The 20,657-nt window shown below is 37.3% G+C and overlaps 1 protein-coding gene across 2 annotated transcripts in view; it reads right to left on the bottom strand.

Moving 5' to 3' along the window:
- The window catches only part of Iqgap1 (IQ motif containing GTPase activating protein 1), a 106,320-nt gene that overhangs the window by 34,988 nt on the left and 50,675 nt on the right, over nucleotides 1–20,657 (bottom strand). For both annotated transcript variants that reach the window (XM_026388240.2, XM_026388241.2), the window contains exons 8-15: nucleotides 20,449–20,627; nucleotides 19,280–19,364; nucleotides 14,376–14,539; nucleotides 13,304–13,388; nucleotides 12,138–12,301; nucleotides 11,785–11,945; nucleotides 10,202–10,326; nucleotides 6,275–6,438 (exon numbers count right to left, since the gene is read on the bottom strand). In XM_026388240.2, the coding sequence (XP_026244025.1) occupies nucleotides 6,275–6,438; nucleotides 10,202–10,326; nucleotides 11,785–11,945; nucleotides 12,138–12,301; nucleotides 13,304–13,388; nucleotides 14,376–14,539; nucleotides 19,280–19,364; nucleotides 20,449–20,627 (1,127 nt within the window). The remainder of the gene's footprint in view (nucleotides 1–6,274; nucleotides 6,439–10,201; nucleotides 10,327–11,784; nucleotides 11,946–12,137; nucleotides 12,302–13,303; nucleotides 13,389–14,375; nucleotides 14,540–19,279; nucleotides 19,365–20,448; nucleotides 20,628–20,657) is intronic.

The following is a 20,657-nucleotide window of genomic DNA, read 5'->3' as shown; positions in this document are numbered from 1 at the left end:
TGCTATAAGCAAAACTCTTTCCCTCCCTTGCAGGGAGAGGAAGGCAGAGCTTTGGAAGAATTCTAGCCATTTGGAATTCTGTCTTCCCTGCCCCATGCAAACTAAAGTGATTAAGGTAAATCTTCCATACATATTCCTCTAAGAAAGAAGCAATGGAGTGACACTATCAAAAGCAAGAAAAAGAGAATGGATTAGTATCTCAAGTATGTTCAGGAAACATGTTAGAGAAATACCTTTCAGCAGACTGAAGAGAAGAAAGACAGCATATTTCACCTCATCCCAGTGTAAAGGAAGAGCAGGTTCTTATTGCTCCAAGTACATTGAATAAGATCAAATAAGATCATAAAATTCACTATCAGTGAGGTTTGTTCTAAAGAGATAATCCAAGATTAACTCAAATCACTGAGGATGGCATTAAAACCCTGAGCTAGGTATCACAGAGAATACTGAGACAAAAAAGATTTAATGTGAAAATGCTATTCAAAATAAAGTACAGCCCCCTAACAACTCTGATAGGCACTTAGGAACATGATTACATTTCAAAAGAGGTAAAGAGATAAGGACCAGGGGGTGGGGTTGTGACTCAATGTTAGAGCAAGTGCCTAGCACTTATGAGGCACTGGGTTCGATCCTCAGCACCACATAAAAGTAAATAAATAAGGCATTTAAAAAAAAAAAAAGTCTGTACCTTTGAGGGTGGGGGTGGATGGATGGATAAGGACCAGAAATAAGAATTTTTAAAAAGGAGTGAGCAATAACTGGAGGTGAAAGAGGTAAAGGAGCCAAGCATGGTGGCACACACCTGTAATCTCAAGCTATTTGAGAGGCTGCGGCAGGAGGATGGTTAAGTTCAAGGCCAACCTGAACAACTTAGCAAAATCCTATGTCAATTTTTTTTTTTAAAGGCGAGGTTTGACACATAGTTCGGTGGTAGAGTGCCCCTGGGTTCGATCCCCAGTACTATCAGGAAGAAAAAGTGGTAAGAGAGCCAGAAAACATGGGGAAAGGAAAAGAGAAGGGTAAAAGAATGGCTATTTTATGTATATATATGTATATATATATATATATATATATACACAATATATGTATATATATATATACACATACATATATATATATATATATATATATATATATATATATATATATATATATATATATATGGAAAGCACAAAAACACAACCCTATGGGGTACTTCTTACCCCTTAAAACTTTCTTTAAACCCTTTCTTTTATTATGTGACATGGTTTATGTGTGTGATAGTCAAAATATTACATATACACATGTACATAGCCACAGACCTGGACATAACACACACACATTAACACATGTGACTCTACTTAACATTTATCAACTACACAACATAAACAATCAGAATAGAGCATAGCCTTTTTGGTTCCTGCTGGTTAGATATTAATCCGTTAGTTGCTGCATAGTGGAAGTTTAGAGAAAGAGGTATAAAAGGAACAAATACAAGGACAGGAAAATAGAATCAAATTTTTTAAAAAACGGCGGTGATTAATCAAAGGCTTGCAGCTTTGGGAGGGCTAACTCAAAATAGTAAATCTTGGTAAGAATATTCAGCTTTTAGTGGCGAGCTTTTAACTGTCATATTCCCACCTGTCCCCACCCTGACTTCAAAGCTCCCCCAGAGAACTGTCATTAATTGGCCTGTTTGATGGTTCCCTGGAGGATCACACTTGCCTGTCTGTCCTTATTTGACCTAACTAACTGTGCAGACAGACTTTCCTCCTGGGGCAGTAAGAGGTAAATTCAACATCATGGAGACCTGCAGCAATGGATAAGAGTTTGGGCAAACATAGACTAACCAAAAAGCTTAGAAGGAAAAGCTTGAGAATAAGATATCCAGGGAGAACTTTAAAAATGTGACATATTCCTGGGATGGGAATTTAGAAGGTCACAGTGAATTTGTGGGATTTGTACATACTCAGAGAAGATATGATAAAGCTACAAGTCTCACCTTGGGCTGAACTTGAGCATCTGGGCAATATGAAGTGAAGGTTAAGACCGAATTACAAACTGGTTTAAGTGTTGAAGTTGTGCTCCAACATGTGCATAGTGCCCCTCTGCAACAGCTGGAAGCCTTATTGGCTTTGGGATCGAAGGAAATGATTTAACATTAGTTCACCACTAGCTAACCCAGCTGACATCAGGGGACCCATGATAAGAATATGCCTTACAGAATTCAGAAAAGTCAGAAAAGTCACTGAACAAACCCTCAAGAAGGAGTGAAATTTGATTTCCAGGGTTGCCACATTTGATTAACAAATTGTCTAGTTTCCAAAAACATAAACAAAGGGAAAGCATCCTTAAGGAAGCCCAAAATTAGACTTACAAAGGCTTAATTCAGCTATTTTAAGTATGTTAGAGAACTAAAGGAAATCATGTCTAGAGAATTAAAGAAAAGTATGTCTCACCAAGAGAAATCAAACTACACTAAAACTGAAATTCTGGAATTGAAAAGTACAATAGCTGAAAGAAAAATTCACTAGAGAGGGTCAAAATAGATTTGAACAAGTGAAAGAAAAAAATTAGCAAACTTGGACTGGGGTTGTAGCTCAGTGGTAGACGCTTGCCTGGCATGTGTGAGACACTGGATTCAATCCTCACACCACATTAAAAAAAATAAACAAATAAAACAAAGGTATTGTGTTCATATACAACGAAGAAGAAGAAGGAGGAGGAGGAGGAGGAGAAGAAGAGGAGGAAGAGGAGGAGGAGGAGGAGGAGGAAGAAGAGGAAGAAGAGGAAGAAGAAGAAGAGGAGGAGGAGGAGGAAGAGGAGGAGGAGGAAGAAGAAAACTTGAAATAGGTCAATCGAGATGATCTGAGAATCAGCAAAAAAAATAATAAAGAAAAATGGACAAAGCCTGAGATCTGGCCACCATTATGCTGAGATGCGAACGATGAGATTCCCTGAAGACAAGAAGAAAAAGGGGCAGAAAGAATACTTCCAGATAATGTAAATTGACTGATGTCAAGCATAGAAGCAGAATTCATAATCAAACCCCACCATCACCACCAAAAAAAACCCTTACAACCCCAGGGTCATATGGCTTTCCTGGTGAATTCTATCAAATGTTTAAAGAACAATTAACCAAACCTTTAGAAATACTTCCAAACTCTTTCTATAAGGAAATAATTCCTTATAGGATGATTTCCAAATCACTCTATAAGACCAGTATTACTCCGTACCAAGAGTATACACAAAGATACTACAAGAAAACAAATGAAGGTATTTTGCTTACAAAATTTGGAATGCAGTGATATTTATTTTTAAAACCATTCCCAAAATGACTCATAGAAACTTGGAAGAAAAACTGAAGCTTCAGGGCTGGAGTTGTGGCTTAGAGGTAGAGTGCTCGCCTAGCATGCATGAGGCCCTGGGTTCAATCCTCAGCACCACATAATAATAATAATAATAATAATAATAATAATAAAATAAAGATATTGTGTCCACCTATAACTAAAAAATAAATATTAAAAAAATTCTGAAGCTTCAAAAAGACAATTCCACCTATAGTGTAGTTGATGAAGCTGGGACCTGACAAAGTTAAGCAAATTTTTCTTCAACTCTACCCTTCCTCCACTTTGATGAACTCTGAAAAGTTATTCCACAGCAAAAGGAAATGCTTCAAACTCCACTCACATCCTCTTAAAGTTTAACTCCCATGATGCAAACAAAAGGAGTAGACAGAGCCAGGCAAAGTGAAGCAGACCTGTAATCCCAGGCTACTTTGAGGGGCTGAGGCAAGAAGATTGTTAAGTTTGAAGCCAGTCTTGGCAACTTAAGGAAACCCAAAAATAAAAAATAAAAAGGGCTGAGGACATAGTTTGGTGGTAGAGAATCCCTGGGTTCAACCCTCAATACCATTAAAAAAAGAGCAAACAGCCTTACAACATAACATGAGTGAGGACTATGCACATTCTGTACTATCTACTTTCCTCTTTAGATATGGAGCTCAACCTAGTATATTCTCCCAAATTCCACTCTTCTGACAGTCCGATCGATATAAGGCTCCTTTGGACATTCCTGAAAGCAAACACTATTACCTCCAAACTATACAGAATCATTGCAGCCAGGCCCCACAGCTGATATTCTAAATCAGTAGAATTAAAATTTAGAAATATGTATTTTTAAATTACTTTTCTGATGATTAGCCAAGTTCAACAAATAAATGAAAGATTGAGACCTCAGATTCTAGCTTCTCCAAAGCCAACTCCTTCTTACTCAAATACATGAAATCAGATGATCCCTTAGTCTCCATTTCTTGCCTGTGAAATAGGAGTTGATTCAATCCTCTGCATGGGATCAGGTGACATTCTGCATAATAATGTGCCTCTTAAAGAAAACCTACAACCACTACACTCACGTGATTAGGACATGTAAATTGTCAACTACTCTCATGGCAAGGGAATCAAAGGAGATCAGTTAACACTATAATATTATCCACAACTCCTTCACTCCAATCCAAATTTATAGTGCCTGCATGGTGTCAGTGTATAAGCAACTCCTCCCATACACTAGAGCCTTCAGCTATTTTTTTTTTTTAATCTCTGACTTCCCAGAAAGAATCCGACTCCTTGAATTAAAATTTCCTTTTAGCTTTTCAAGTCCCTCTAAGAATATCACTTGAGGGATTTTCTAAGTCAGAAAAGGAAGCCATGGTTCTTCCTATTTAGCTGTTATTACTTAGAAAGAATGTAAAAGATCACAGTAGATGTAATTATGTTTTAATCATGCAACTAATACATGAGGCCTACTACATACAAGGCAACTTCCTAGACAACAACAGCATAAAAAGAAGTATAAATTATTTTCAGTTTCCCCAACAAAGTAGCTAGGAACCACAACCAATAAACTTTTTAAAAGATGGGTTTGTACAATTAATTTTAAAAGCACTTTTATAGCAGCATTATTCCTAATAGAAATAAAGTAGAAATAACCTATACAGCCATTGATTTATCAATGAAAAAAAATAAAATGTCTGCAACAGAATATTATTCAGTAATAAAAAAAAAATGAAGTACTGATACATATTACAGTTGAATAAATCAAGCTACATCTAAGAAGCTAGTCACACAAGACACAGTGGTGCATGCCTGTAAACCTAGCTTTTTGGGAGATTGAGGAAAGAGGATGGCAAGTTCAAGGCCAGCCTGGGCAACTTAGTAAGACCCTGTTTCATAATTGAAAAAAGGGCCTGATTGAAAATAGCCCTGAGTTCAATTCCCATTACAGGTGGCGGGGGAGAGCAGCCAGTCACAAAAGAACATATATAGCATGATTTGGTTCCTTTTTAGGATGATGAAAGTTTGAGGCCAGCCTCCACAACTTAGGGACACCCTGTCTAAAAAAAGTGTCAGGCATGTTCACACATGCCTGTAATCCCAGCAATTCAGAAGGCTGAGGCAGAGGAGGATCACAAGTTCAAAGCCAGCCTGGACAATTCAGCAAGACTCTGTTTCAAAATAAAAGGGATTAAGGATGCAGTCAATGGTAAAGCACCCCTGGGTTCCATTTCTAGTATCAAAAAATAAAATCATAAAATAAATAAATAAAATGCTCAGTGGTAGAGCATCCATAGGTTCAATCCCCAGTAACGGGGGAAAAAAAACCAAAACAAAATTTCACCAATAATAGAATACATCATTGTACAATAGGATAGTACAAAACAATGAGAATGAATAAACTATTATTACATGTGACCACACAGATGAACATCACTAACATGTTGGGCAACAGAAGCTTAATACCAAAAGAATACATAGTGTATGTTTCAATTTAAATATAGTTTAAAAATGGGCAAAAAAGAGCTATGGTGTTAAAAATCAGGATAGTGGTTACCACCAAATGGCAGAATGGACAGGGCATCAGAGGACATGAAGGAGATTTGAGGGGTGCTGGTAATGCTTCCTATACTCTGTATACCAGTTACACAGGCATGTTAAGTTTTAAAAATTTATGTAACTTGAATACTTATATAGTTTGTACATTTTTCTGGATCTTATATTTCAATAAAGAATTTACCCTAAGAGAAATGTCTACAACTAACAACAAAAACAAAACCCCAAATATGTAAAATAGCATGAACTTCAGGAAAGTGGAGTCTCTAATTCTCATAGTTCATTCTCTCCAGTGCTCTTAATCTATGGGGGACCAGAAAATTGTCAATAAATACATCAAGGAGACATCCCATCTTTACAAAGGATGAATTGCTCTAAACAAAAAGAATAAATCCAACACTGCTCACCTGGGCCTTTTCTCTCTTTGCTCTAATCAGTGTATCTTGGTAATGCTGGGCTACTTCTGCAAGAACTCCTTCAAGTTTAGCTGCAGGAATTTGCAGGGTCTGCAGAGTTTTTTGGGCATCACCTTCATCCAGGGCTTCATTAATTAAACCAATGGCCAAAATCCCTAGATATACAAAGAAAAAGGTTATTTTTTAAAATTACAAAATGTATAAACAAATCAATCCTATCCAAGCATGGTGGTGAACACTTGTAGTAGCCGTTACTCAGGTGTCTGAGGGGGAAGGACCTCTTGAATCCACAAGCTCAAGATCAGCATATGGGGGCTGTGGATGTGGCTCAAGCGGTAGCGCGCTTGCCTAGCATGCGTGCGGCCCGGGTTCGATCCTCAGCAGCACCACATACCAACAACAAAGATGTTGTGTCTGCCGAGAACTAAGAAAAAATGAATAAATGTTAAAATTCCCTCTCTCTCTCTGTCCCTGTCCCTCTCACTCTCTCTTAAAAAAAAAAAAAAAAAAAAGATCAGCATATGCAATATAGTGAGACTCATTTTCCATTTTTCCCCATTTTTATTGGTGCATTATAATAGTATATAAAGGTGGATTTGTTGTTACATATTAGCACATACACACAATAGAATAAAATTTGGCAAATTTGGCTGAGATCTCTTTCTAAAAATAAATCTTGAAACATGCTAATCATATGTCCACCAGAGTAAACATGAATCAGACCACCATTTGTTAACCAGTAAGAAATACTTTTTAAAAATAATTTAGTGTGGGCTGGGATGGTGGCTCAGTGGTCAAGCACTTGCGTAGCACACGTGGGGCATTGGGTTTGATCCTCAGCACCACATATAAATAAATAAAATAAAGGTATTGTGTCCATCTACAACTAAAAGAAAATGTTTAAAAAAATAATAATTTAGTTCTTATTTAATCTAGAGTCCCTCATACTCATTCCTATTGAAAGCCAAAGTTTTTTTTTTGTTTTGTTTTTTTAATTCTTCTAACTTAAAATTGACAGGGAATTTTGATGAAACTGGCTTTATAGCTTTCAGGTACATTCAAATATGTAATAGGGCTGGGGTTGTAACTCAGCAGTAGAGTGCTCACCTAGCACATGAAGGCCCTGGGTTCGATCCTCAGCCACAGCCACACACACATACACACACACACACACACACACACACACACAAATAAATAAATAAATAAAGGTATTTTTTAAAAATTCAGTATTGTGAAATATTTGCATTTAAAAAAATGTAATTAACTACTCCTGACTCATAAAAAGTCAGAATTTAAGGGTTCTTAGTGCTGGTGAGCACTCTACCACTGAGCCACAACCCCAGCCCCTAATTAAATATTTTTATAGAAGAAAAGAGAAAGTTTAAGAATTTTTTCTCTTAAGATAATATATTAAACAAGAGGCACATGGAAGATTTAAACCTAGCCCCCCCCCACCACCACCACTACCACCACCACCATCACCACCACCATTCCAAGGCAAATCTCTTTCCCTCTGAATGAGCTGTTATTTCTTAAAGGAAATTAAAATGAGAAGTATTTAGGTAACTGTGTATTTTCATAAGGACTCTTATACGTGCAAAATTTGGCTGGTCTTTGTCCCTAGTTCCTGGGAGGGAGCCTCTAAAATCCTTAGAATAATCTGAGTGACAGGTGTATCTGTGTTCTTTATAGTGGATCCTCACACCAAAGCTGCCTTTATGCTAACCAACAACTGCTAGTGGCCTCTAGGTAATTTGAGGATGGGAACTAGCCATGCTGGAAAGATCAAACACATTATTGTTAAGACTGGGGCTTAGAGTCATGTGATACCAGCCTGGCCTCCTGATTGCCAGGAAGAGAAAGCAGAATGGGTACTGAGTTTAATCACATGGACAATTAATTCAGTCAACCATGTGTAAATAATGAAGCCCAAATAAAAACTGCTCTGGTGAGCTTCTCAGGTGGGTGATATACATCAATATCAGGAGGAAGACACGAACTGAAGGCACAGAGCCTTGTATTTGAGACCCTCCCAAATATTGCCCTATGGGTCTCTTCATTTGATTGCCCTAATTTATATCTTTGTAATAAAACTATTATCATAAGTCTAGCACTTTTTCCAGTTCTCAATAGCAAACTATTGAGCCTGAGGGGACAGAAGGAACCCCCAAATTTATAGCCAATTGTTCACAAGCACAGTGACCTAAGAACCCCACCTGGAACTTAAGGCAGGTGTGTAAAGCAAGAGGATTCTTGTGGAGGATAGTGCCCTCCACCTGAGCAGGTGTGTAAAGCAAGAGGATTCTTGTGGAGGATAGTGCCCTCCACCTGAGCATATATATATACACATATGTGTGTGTGTGTGTGTGTGTGTGTGTGTGTGTGTATATATATATACACACACACACACACACACCAAAAAAAAAAAAACCCACCAAAAAACAGCATTTAACAGTAACATATCACATTCAATTCACCTCCTGAAAAATTTATTTTTTAAAAAATATCTATTGTTTTTAGTTGTGGTTGGACACAATACCTTTATTTTATTTATTTATTTTTATATGGTGCTGAGGATCGAACCCAGGGCCTTGCACATGCTAGGCGAGTGCTCTAAGGGCCTTGCACGTGCTAGGCGAGTGCTCTACCGCTGAGCCACAACCCCAGCCCCAAATTTCTTATTCTTATTGTTTTGTTTTGTTTCTTTGGCAGCAGTACTAGGGATTGAACTCAGAGCCCCATGCATGTTAAATAAGTGTCCTACCACTGGAGCTACATCTCCAGTACCTCAAACTTATTTATTAGATTCATACCTAACTATAGCAATTGCCTAGTGTTTTGAAAACAGTATCCAATGTTAGCTTTTTTCAAAAAATATTTTTATTAGTTGTTCATGGACCTTTATTTTATTTACTTATTTATATGTGGTGCTGAGAATTGAACCCAGTGCTTCGTACATGCTAGACAAGTGCTGTACCACTGAGCCACAACCCCAGCTCCCCAACCTTAGCTTTTTGAGTTTTATAAATATTTTTCTCTCAAAAGTTATTCTAGGGGCTCAGTTGGTAGAGTGCTTGCCTTGCAAGCACAAGGCCCTAGGTTCAATCCCCAGCACCATACATACATACACACACACACACACACACACACACCCACACAAGTTATTCTAACAAGGTGTAGAGCACATGCCTGTTATCCCAGGAGCTTGGGAGGCTGAGGCAGGAGGATTACAAGTTCAAAGCCAGCCTCAGCAAAAGCGAGGCACTAAGCAACTCAGTGGGACTCTGTCCCTAAATAAAATATAAAATAGGGCTGGGGATGTGGCTCAGTGGCTGAGTGCCCCCAAGTTCAAGTTCAATCCCTGGTACCCCCCCCCCCAAAAAAAAGTTATTTTAGCAACGATATCTAGAACCAGCTCGTGGAAATTGCATCATCTTTATTTTTATTTTTTTATTTATTTTTTATTGGTTGTTCAAAACATTACAAAGCTCTTGACATATCATATTTCATACATTAGATTCAAGTGGGTTATGAACTCCCATTTTTACCCCAAATACAGATTGCAGAATCACATCGGTTACACATCCACATTTTTACATAATGCCATATTAGTAACTGTTGTATTCTGCTACCTTTCCTATCCTCTACTATCCCCCCTCCCCTCCCCTCCCATCTTCTCTCTCTACCCCATCTACTGTAATTCATTTCCCTCCTTGTTTATTATCCCATTCCCCTCACAACCTCTTATATGTAATTTTGTATAACAATGAGGGTCTCCCTCCATTTCCATGCAATTTCCCAAGGGAGAGAAAAGGGAAATTGCATCATCTTTAATAGTGACATTACAAAAAATAAATAAATAAATAAATAAATAAATAAAAATAGTGACATTACTTGAGGGGCAGGATGATTACTCACGTTCATGTTCCTCTTGTACCACCAGGTTCACATGGTCCACACAAGCTTGGATATCATTCCATGTGATGAATTCATTATTCTCTGCATGTGCCTGAGCTTTCAGTTTCATCAACTCATCGAGATACCTGCCCCCAACCCCAATCAAGAACAAAAGACCTTCAGGATTATAACAGAAATGAGAAGACTAAGGAACAAAGTACTCAAAGAACAAAGGAACTCTAGGGTACCCCAACTGTTTGATATATAATCTATAGGCAAGTTTTGGGATTGAGGAGTTCCCTTAAACAAAATGTGAAAATGTAAGGAAGTCACTTATTCAATAGCTTGTTATGTATAGAATCAAGGGCAACAACTGAAGCAATTCCTTTAATGACGAAAAAAAAAAAAAAAAACTGGGTGTGTAGCTCAATGGTAGAGCATCTGCCTAGCACACATGAGGCCCTGAGCTAAATTCCCAGCACCTCCTCAACCAGACACATGAGCTAATAAATGTAGAAGCAATGACAGATGAACAAATCATTATTCAGCAACTTTTAAAGTGCTGATTTAAGCAAAAATTCTCTATTGGGTTAAAAAATATTCTGTGAACAGTTAATGGGAAAGGAGCGTTGTAAAAGGTTCAAAAAGAAATGATATCCTGGGGCTGGGGATGTGGCTAAAGCGGTAGCATGCTCGCCTGGCAAGCGTGCAGCCTGGGTTCGATCCTCAGCACCACATACAAATAAAGATGTTGTGTCCACCGAAAACTAAAAATAAATAAATATTAAAAATTCTCTCTCTCTCTCTCTCTCTCTCTCTCTCTCTCAAAAAAAAAAAAAAGTTTTTAAAAAAAGAAATGATATCCTGTTGTTAAAGGAAAAAATATGCAATGGTGTTTAAACTGTCTCCCTGACCCAAGGATAAAATCTAAGAATCTCAAATAGAAGAAAAAACAGATCTTACATGTCTTTTGATATCATATCATATTCACATCACAAAAATGGTGAACTAAATCATGTTAAGCCTTTAGATCCAATTTCCAATTTATAAGAATAAGCAACATGAGAAAGCTCCTAGAACTATACATAAGATGAGAAATTTTATAGAACAACTAGCCCCATCTCATTAACAAGTCAGTGTCATGAAAAAGAGGACCTATTCTAGATTAAAAGAAACCTAAGGGACATAAGCCAGATGCCACACATGGTCCTGGTCTAGATCCCGGTTTGAATAAACCAGTTATAAAGGACAGTTTTGGAACAACTGAACAAGAATGAAAAAAAAAAAAAAGCAAAAAACTAAAATTTAGAAGATATTAAAAGAAGTATTAATATTGCTGATAGTACAGTGTTATTTTGGCTATATAACAAATTTAGATAAGTACATGTATTTAGGAGAGGAACATCATGGTATCTGTAATGTACTGTAAATGCTTCAGCTTAATACAGAATAAAAAGAATCAAAGCAGAACAACAACAACAACAACAACAAAGAATGATTACACTATAGTCATAATGCCTGCAGAGAAAACAGAAGAGAAGATAGATGAAATGCAGGGATATCAGGAATGTAATGGACTCAATGCATTTACTGTGGGCACCCACCTCTGACAGTTTTCTTCCTCAATGTTGGTAAGGCCTGTAACTGAACTGCTCAATTGCTTCCACACTGTACTAATGTCTCCTGATTCCAGTGCCCTGTTGATTAGGGCCACTGATGATAGCATCTCCAAAGCAACAGAGAGCTCTGGATGGGTGAGGTTATGCTGCACAGAAAGGGAGAAAGAAAACACAGTAAGTGGAGGTATTCTCCAATACCAAAAGAGACGGAAGTTTAAATAAACTATAAGAAAAGTAAGTTTCTGGAAAAACATTCTACCTAAGCTTATTAAGATGTGGATATTAAATTTACTTCCACCCCATTTGGCTTACAAACAAGAGAGGATTGACTAACTTACTTCAGGACTCTGTTGCTGCAGAGTAGCAAGTTCCTTCTGATAAAGATCAGCAGCAAATGGATACACCTGGGGCAGCTGCGCTTCAGGATTCATTAGTTCCAAAACAGTCTTCTCAGCAACACCCTTCTGGATTGCAGCATTAATTGCTGCCACTGCTGCCAATCCTATGCAGAAAATAGAAGGTCAGAAATGCAGCAGGCTTAGAGAGCCCTATGGGAAAGGAGGTGACAATTTTCACTGAAGCTATGAAATATCAGGCTATGAAGCTTGAAGTGGATCTTTCATCTTTTAAATGTTGCTTCTTTTGTATGATGTATGATATGTGAACCATATTTCAATAAGGGCAGCCTCCTAATCATTCTCCTCATCCGTGTTTTCTTTCTACTCAACTCATCCCATATGCCACTATTATCTCCACCTAAAACATCTTTTCTTTCCCCTGGAGTACAGCAAATACATCTTAGGCTACAATTCAAAGCATTCCACAGTCTTTTCTAACACTTTGTCTGACTTTATTCAACCCAAAACATATATAAAAATTTTATTCTAACCACCATTTCCTTAAATGAATTGCTCACCTTTTGCACCCCTGCTCCCACTTTCTTCCTTATTGTCTCACATAAGGAACATTCTTCTTTTCCTCATTCACAATTCAAATTTTACCAATCTAGTATCTCCTCCTCTAGATATTTCCCTGACTATAAAGTGCTTATTGGCCAAAGTTAGCCTGCATTAACTCTACTTCTACTTTTAAAACTGGAAGAACCCATTAGGCGCAGTGGTGCACGCCTGTAATCCCAGCAGCTCTGGAGGCGGAGGAAAGAGGATTGCCAGTTCAATGCCAGCCTCAGCAAAAGCGAGGCACTAAGAAACTCAATGAGACCCTGTCTCTAAATAAAATACAAAATAGGGCTGGGAATGTGGCTCAGTGGTCAAATGCCCCTGAGATCAATCCCTGGTACCCACGCCAACACTTCCCACCCCACCAAAAAAAAATGGAAGAACCCTACAGCCTCCCAAAGTACTTGGTAGTTATTATGGCTAGTAGGCTTGGGGCAGAGGGTGAGGGGTAATAGATGCTAATCTCACACCCTTATTGACATAAAGCCACAAATTTCCTCCCATCCTAAATATTTCAGGGGACACCCAGCTGAGAGGATTCTTACTTCTCTGATATTGCTGGGCAGCAATGTTTGCAGCATCTACTCCAGACTGCAGCTCCTCTTTTTGCAGGGGATCAGTATGACCACTCTGAGAAAAGCAAAGAACATTTATGAAGACATTACTCATGCCTATGCCTCTAGACCTGATAGTTTTCATATCTTAGCAGCAGACACAGGGTGAACACAAGTGACAGCTACGGGCTACATGGAGCCAAGTATCAGCTTGGCTAGAGACAAATCTGGACTACAGTGACTTTCCAGATATCAGCACATTTTTTAAACTATTTTGTGAAAAGCATCAAAATGTTCTGAGAGAAAATGTTTACAGAATCATTAGAGCACATTAATGCTACTTTCTCTAACCAACATACAGAGAATTTGTAAAATGTATATTTGCCCTTATTTAGACAAAAAAGAAAGCCCTTCATGTTTGTTCTTTAAAAAAACAAAAACCCAAAACTCCACAAAATTTAATTCCACATAATCTACCCATAGAAAAAATTAAGTATTTTCCCAGTGTTGGCCAAGGCAAACTAGTGTGTGGTGTGTGTTTGTTTTAAAGTGGAAATTCCCAAATAATAATGTAAAAAAATTCAGATTTTGTTTTCCTTCAAAGGCTTTTTCTCAGGGAGGAGCAGGAAAACTGAAGTGAAGAAGTGGTTAGATTCAGGGTATTAATTATTTTAAAAGAGGATTCACAGCTCTAAAAGCAAAAGAGGGCTGAAGATAATGTATAATTTAGCTAAGGAAAGTTTTTTTCAACTAATGATGGAAAAGAGATTAGGAATAAGGCCATATCTTTAAATGACAGCATGAAATTCAAAAGGATGTAAATAGCTGGGTGTAGTGGTGCATGCCTGTAATTCCAGTGATTAGGGAGACTGAGGGAGGAGGATGGCAAATTTAATGCCAGCCTCAGCAACCTAGCGAGACCCTGTCTTGAAATAAAAAATAAAAAGGGTTGGAGATGTGTCTCAATGGTTAATGCACCTGGTTCAATGCCCAATATCAAAGACAAACAAAAATCAAATGGATGTACAGGAACTCTTGCAGGTTCCACCCAGAGTATGTTCACCTGTCTCTTCTGCTGCTTATCACTGAGGAGCTGCTTGAAGTACCAGTCACTGTTCTGTTGCTGGAGTCCTCGAAGACCCAGAGCAGGAGACTGCAGAGTCTTGAACAAGGCCAGGGCATCTCCCTGCTCTAAAGCCAGGTCAATATTTGCTAATGCAGAAAATGCTGAGGAGGAAGAAAAAGACAAAAGGCTTTAAAAAGAGATACCATATTAGTATAATAGCCTCAAACTCAGTTCCAGATTAGGGGAATATTATTTGGCCTTTATCTGTAATATTTCGGATTTTAGGATTAGAAGATACTTTTTTTTTTTTTTGCTTTTATTGGTGCATTATAGTTGTGCATAATAGGTAGCTTCATTTTGACATAATCATTTATGCATGGAATTTATATAGTCTATTTCAGTCCCCAGTGTCCCCCACTTTCCCTCCACCTACTCCCCTTCTTCTATTCTACTGGTCTACCTTCCACTCATTTATATATTTAATTGGCACTTTATAGATATAACCTAATTTTGTGAAATTCATTCTGTATTTCCTCCCCTTTCCAGTCAATCTCCTACTCTGCTGATCTTCCCTCTGTCTTTATGATATCTGACTACCCATGCCCTTTTTTTATTCCCCTTACTTTGCTCTAGTTTCTGTACATGGGAAGAACATCTGACCCTTGATTTTCTGAATCTGGTTTATTTCATTTAGCACGGATGTTCCCCAGTTTCATCCATTTACCAATAAATGCCATAATTTCTTTCTTCTTTATGGCTGAGTAAAATTCCATTGTGCATTAGAAGATAATCTTAAAGTTATCCAGTCCAGGGGGTCTTAACCAGGTTGTTCACCAAATTCCATACAGATTGCTAAGCCACACCCAAGCTTACTTAAAAGCTTCCAGATGTAGATAGCTTGGCACTGATAATGGACACTAATAGAAGCCACCAATCCAGACTTTCTAAAATGCCCAGTAGTTCAGCAGATCATGTTTATAGACTATTAAACAGATAAAAGTATAGAATATGACAATTTACTACATTTTTGACAATTTTGTTTCAAAGACTTTTTAAAGTTCCCACCCTAGAGTTCACACAGAATATATCTAACTCCTCTGGCTTCCTATGACAATGCATTCCTTACCAAGAGCCTGAGTTTCTTCAACCATTTCTTATACAACATTTTGAATCCATTCATTATCCTGATATTTCCTGAACACTCAAGCCATGGTAGTCAGTGTCCAGACATCAAGTGCAGAGTGGAAGGAGCTGTCTTCCCCTCTCAACCTCTACTTCTAGGGCTGGGGTTGTGGCTCAGTGGTAGAGTACTTGCCTGGCATGCATGAAGCACTGGGTTCCATCCCAGTACCACATTGGAAAAAAAAAAACAAACAACTAAATAAATATTTTCTACTTCCAACCATAGACTCCAATGTCACACAAGTTCTTTAATGTAACATCTGACAGTGGAAACCCAGATATTCATTCATCTGAATGTGATAGTAAAGATACCTCCCTAATAGGGTGATTTTTTTTTTTTAAAGACATAGTATCTTACTATGTTGCCCAGGCTGTTTCAAACTCCTGGGTTCAAGTAATCCTCCTGCTTCAGCCTCCCAAGTACTGTGGAATATAGGCTCATGTCATCATGCTGAGCTGATAGAGTGATTTTTAGGATTAAATGAAATACCCATGAAAGCCCTTTATATATTGTAAAATAAATAAGGTGTTATTAAGTTCAAAGTTAGAATACTTTCTGATTTCAGAAATTATACCCAGTCAGAAATTATACTTACTTTATTGTTTTTAGTTTTTTTTTGTTGTTGTTGTTGTTGTTGTTTTATATGTGTGTGTGTGTGTGTGTGTGTACTGTGGTGCTGGGGATTGAACCCAGGCTAGGCAAGCACTAAACCACCTGAGCTATACCCCCAGCCCTCTTTTTTTTCTTTTTTAGAAAAAAAATGGACTATTACTCCACTACTCACAGAGGAACATCTGATTTTATCACCAATGGAGCAAAAAGAAACCAATAAAACACAAAAATTCAAAATATCTAGGTCATAACAAAACTTATTAGTTTAAAATGATTTCATTTAAAAAATCAACTATTAATATAAGTTCTTAGAAAGACAAAACAACCCATGGGAAAATAAAGTCTTAAATAAAATGAAAAATGGCGGCCCTTCTCCCCTCGGAGAGGATCCAGTCTCTCCCTGCAAGTGTCCCCTTTCCCTTTTCCTATTCCTTCAATAAACATATGCCTGTTACTATGGGGGTAGGGAGCAGGTACAATAGGGGAGAAGCAGAACTAATAAAACCAAAAGGTAAAAGAAAGAAAAAACTGCTTTGGATTTATGATCTCATTGTAGGTTCCCGGGAGATTTCTTATTTCTTCCTAATGATTATACCTGTAATTCAACTACCTGAGCCCTGAGCCAAGGTATACATAATCTTCTTGAATCACAGCTGAAGGTCTACATGGCCATTATTCCTTCCACAATATTCACCGAGGTCCTGCTATATGCTGTGAAAACAGCAGTTAACAAAACAAATATCCCCATCCTCACTGAGGTTTTTTAAATTTTTATTATTTTTTTATAGTAGGGGCAGAAAATAAAATCAATTCAGGGAGCAACCAGATTTTGTCTAAGTATGAACTACAGAATCTGAGTATTTGCTACAAAAGCCTCTAGTCAATTATGCTTTCTGTGGAAGCATAAATTTACTACTTTCATATGTAACAATGTGAATAGAACATTTAAATACTTTCTCTCACTGAACTTAAATTATTAACTTTAATTTTCTTATTCTACTTAACAAAAAATAAAATATTTTCTGGTTTCTAACTACTCAGCCTGCAGATTTCCTCTGGGGCAGTGTTAATGAGCAGTGTTGCTGGTTCTCATACCCTAACAACAACAACAACAACAAAAAACCCTCTATAATTACTTAAGATGAGAAAGTCTTCCTAAGAACATAATATTCCTCATACTTTCATAATATGCCTCATACTTTCTCTAAAATTAGGAAAAGAGGGGCTGGGGATGTGGCTCAAGCGGTAGCGCGCTCGCCTGGCGTGCGTGCGGCCCGGGTTCGATCCTCAGCACCACATACCAACAAAGATGTTGTGTCCGCCGAGAACTAAGAAAAAACAAATAAATATTAAAATTCTCTCTCTCTCTCTCTGTCCCTTTCACTCTCTCTTAAAAAAAAAAAAATTTAAAGAGGAGTTGAATTCTTTAAAAAAAATAAAATAAAATAAAATAAAATTAGGAAAAGATTGTCCTTCTCTGTCTTATCCTCATCCTCTTATCTTTCCTAAGAATCTCAGTGAATATTCACATGCACTGAAAACCTACCCCAACCTTGAGAAGTCTCCATTCCCTTCTTTATGACTGCACCTCATGTATCTTTGCTACCTTGTTATAATAAAGCTGCCCTGAAATTATTCATTTGTATGGCTACCTTTCCCACTATATTGAGTTTATTTGAAAGAACTTCTGTGACCATAGCAGAACAATGTGCATAGAATGCTGAGTATACACACTTATGATTATTTTCTTACAAGTTTATAATTCTCATATAATTAGCAAGGTAAAGCAATAAACATTATAAAACCCTGAACAATATTGTAGGAAAAATTCCTTAGTAAAGCAAAAAAATATTTTATGTACTCTATGCAACAGGAAACATGCTGGACTTTCTTCTCATACAGAGTACTAAGTATAAGCACAGTCCAGTTTATATTTGCTAACCTAAGTATTCAGAGAGATACAGCACAAGAAATCAATCATACTTGAAGGGAACTATTACTCTGTTCAGAAGGTCATTATCCTAAATAAATGAACCATAATATAATAGAATACAAAGAATCTTGGTCAAGATTTAGACCTCTATATCAAATGGAGTTGATAAAATTCTTCAAAATTCCTCTCTAGTTATCAAGAGTATTATTATTAGTTCAAACAACAAAATTAGCACCTCCAATAAATGATTACTATATTATTATCTTGAGCAAAACAAATCAAAATGTGGTCTAATTGGGTTATAATAAAAATTTTTGTTCTTTTGTTATGTATAACACTATGCTGGGAATTATAAAAATTTCAAAAGAGGCAGAATAATCTCTAACTGAAGGAATTTACAAAGATGTTTGAAAAAATGAGGAGCTGGACATGGTAGTCCACACCTGTAATCACAGATACCTGGAAGATTAAGGCAGAAGGATTCCAAGTTCAAGGCATGCCTGATTAACTTAGTGATATCCTAACTCAAAATATTAAAAGTAAACAGCTGGGGGTGTGGCTCCATGACAGAAGTCACTTGCCCTCCAACTTGTGATTCGTCTTCCTTGGCCTCCCAATCCTCTGTTGGGATTACAGATATGCTCCACCATGCCTGGTCAGAAAACATGTTTTTAAAATATTTTTAACAGGATAAAAGAATCAAAAAAGAGAGTCCAGAAGCCCTTGCAGGTTTAAGAACAAGGGCTATCTGAGGGCAATGATAGTTCAAACAGAACAAGAATACACAATACTGTAATAAATAATCATTCCTAAACAAATCCACTAATGTCTACAATTAAACCATGTCTCTTTCTTTTTCTTTCTGTTTTTTGGGGGGATGTGGGTGGGTGAGGGTACTGGAGATTGAACCAAGGGGCAGTTAAAAACTGAGCCACATCCCCAGCCCTTTTTTGAATATTTTATTTAGAGACAGAGGCTCAATTCCTTAGAGCCTCACTAAGTTGCTGAGGCTGGCTTTGAACTCCTGATCCTCCTGCCTCAGCCTCCCGAGCCACAGGGATTACAGGCATGGATCACTGCGCCCAGCTAAACCATGTCTTAAGTCCAAGAGTAGAACAACACAAACATTATTCTGTAATATCCCATTAGGTGCTTATTCAAGAACATACTTACTGTTGACTTTATTTATATTGCCTTGAATTTCAGCTTGAGTGAGTAGCTCCTCATAAACGTCCCTTTCTCTCTCGGAGTTTTCTGTCTGAGGATGAGTAAAAAGTAAAATTAAATTAGTTCAGGTCTCTAAGAAGACCACAGAAATACATTTGTACCTCTCTACCACCATTCAACACAATTAAGAACAAGTGTGTATGTGACTTCAATCCTTTGTTAAAAAAAAAAAAAAAGAGCAGAATGCTGCGTGATTACAACTAAAAATCTGACTAGATCTACTTGTTAATAAGCACTGGGATGTTGCAGAGCTAGACAAGTGAAGGAAGCACTGAACAAACCCTGTGAGGTGGTGGGACTAATGACCCACATCTTGCCTCAGACGTGAGCAGAATAGGCACACATGGGTACCAATCTTGGAGCTTCACTGGTGGCACAAACAGGGGCAGGGCTGCAATTACTAATCTGCAGACCAATTGGGCATCTGTTTTGGGGGTTGAAATCCCTTCTCAATGATAAGAGATTTAAAGAATATTCTGAGAGCAGAGTTGACTTCATTTTATCATCTGGATACTTTCCAAAGAACTGAAACATTTTAATCATTAATTTCAAGGGGTGAATAAATTTGAGTGAAATCTTATAAGACAGTCTTAGCCTCATTTTTCTTTTTCAAGTCAGAATCATTCAGCTAACTTCTACATAGTGATAACAATGGTTAAAAAAAAAATTCACTCCAGAGGGGCTAGGAAAGATGATTTGGAAATCATATTTCCAAAGGATATAATTAACTTTTAATGGCCACAATCCAAAACTTCATTTGCACAAAATTCAAAAAGAAAACAAGAGGTCAAAATGGAACCTAATACCAAGAGACTACATACTGTATAATTGCATTTCAATGAAATTCTAGAAATGGTATGATATACTGAGAAAAACAGGTTGGTAGTTGTCTGGAGGAGGGATGGGCAGATGGAGATTGACTGCAAAGGGGAGTCAGGGAACTCTTTAGTGCAATAGTTAAACGGCCACATACATTTGTAAAACTCAAATTGTATACTTAAAATGCATGGATTTTATTGTATGTAAATTATACTTCAATAAAACTGTTTTTTAAAGTGGAATCATACCGAATGATAGAAGAATATAAATTAATTATAAAAATATTCCATTTTTACCCTGTTTTTAGCATTTGTCATTTTGTCTTGCTTGGCCTGATAAAGTATGTCCTGGTAAGTAGAAGCCAGAGGCTCTTCAAGATTTACAAGCATTGCGTTGGGGTTTTTCAAAGCTGCAAACGTGTCAGCTGGAATTCTACGATCAATAGCTTCATTAATAGCAATAACAGCAGCATGTACTAAAAAAAAAAAAAAAAAAGAAAAAAAAG

Source organism: Urocitellus parryii, chromosome 6 (assembly GCF_045843805.1).
Source record: "Urocitellus parryii isolate mUroPar1 chromosome 6, mUroPar1.hap1, whole genome shotgun sequence".
In the NCBI taxonomy this organism is placed as follows: domain Eukaryota; kingdom Metazoa; phylum Chordata; class Mammalia; order Rodentia; family Sciuridae; genus Urocitellus; species Urocitellus parryii.
This window is presented reverse-complemented; position numbering and strand designations above follow the sequence as displayed.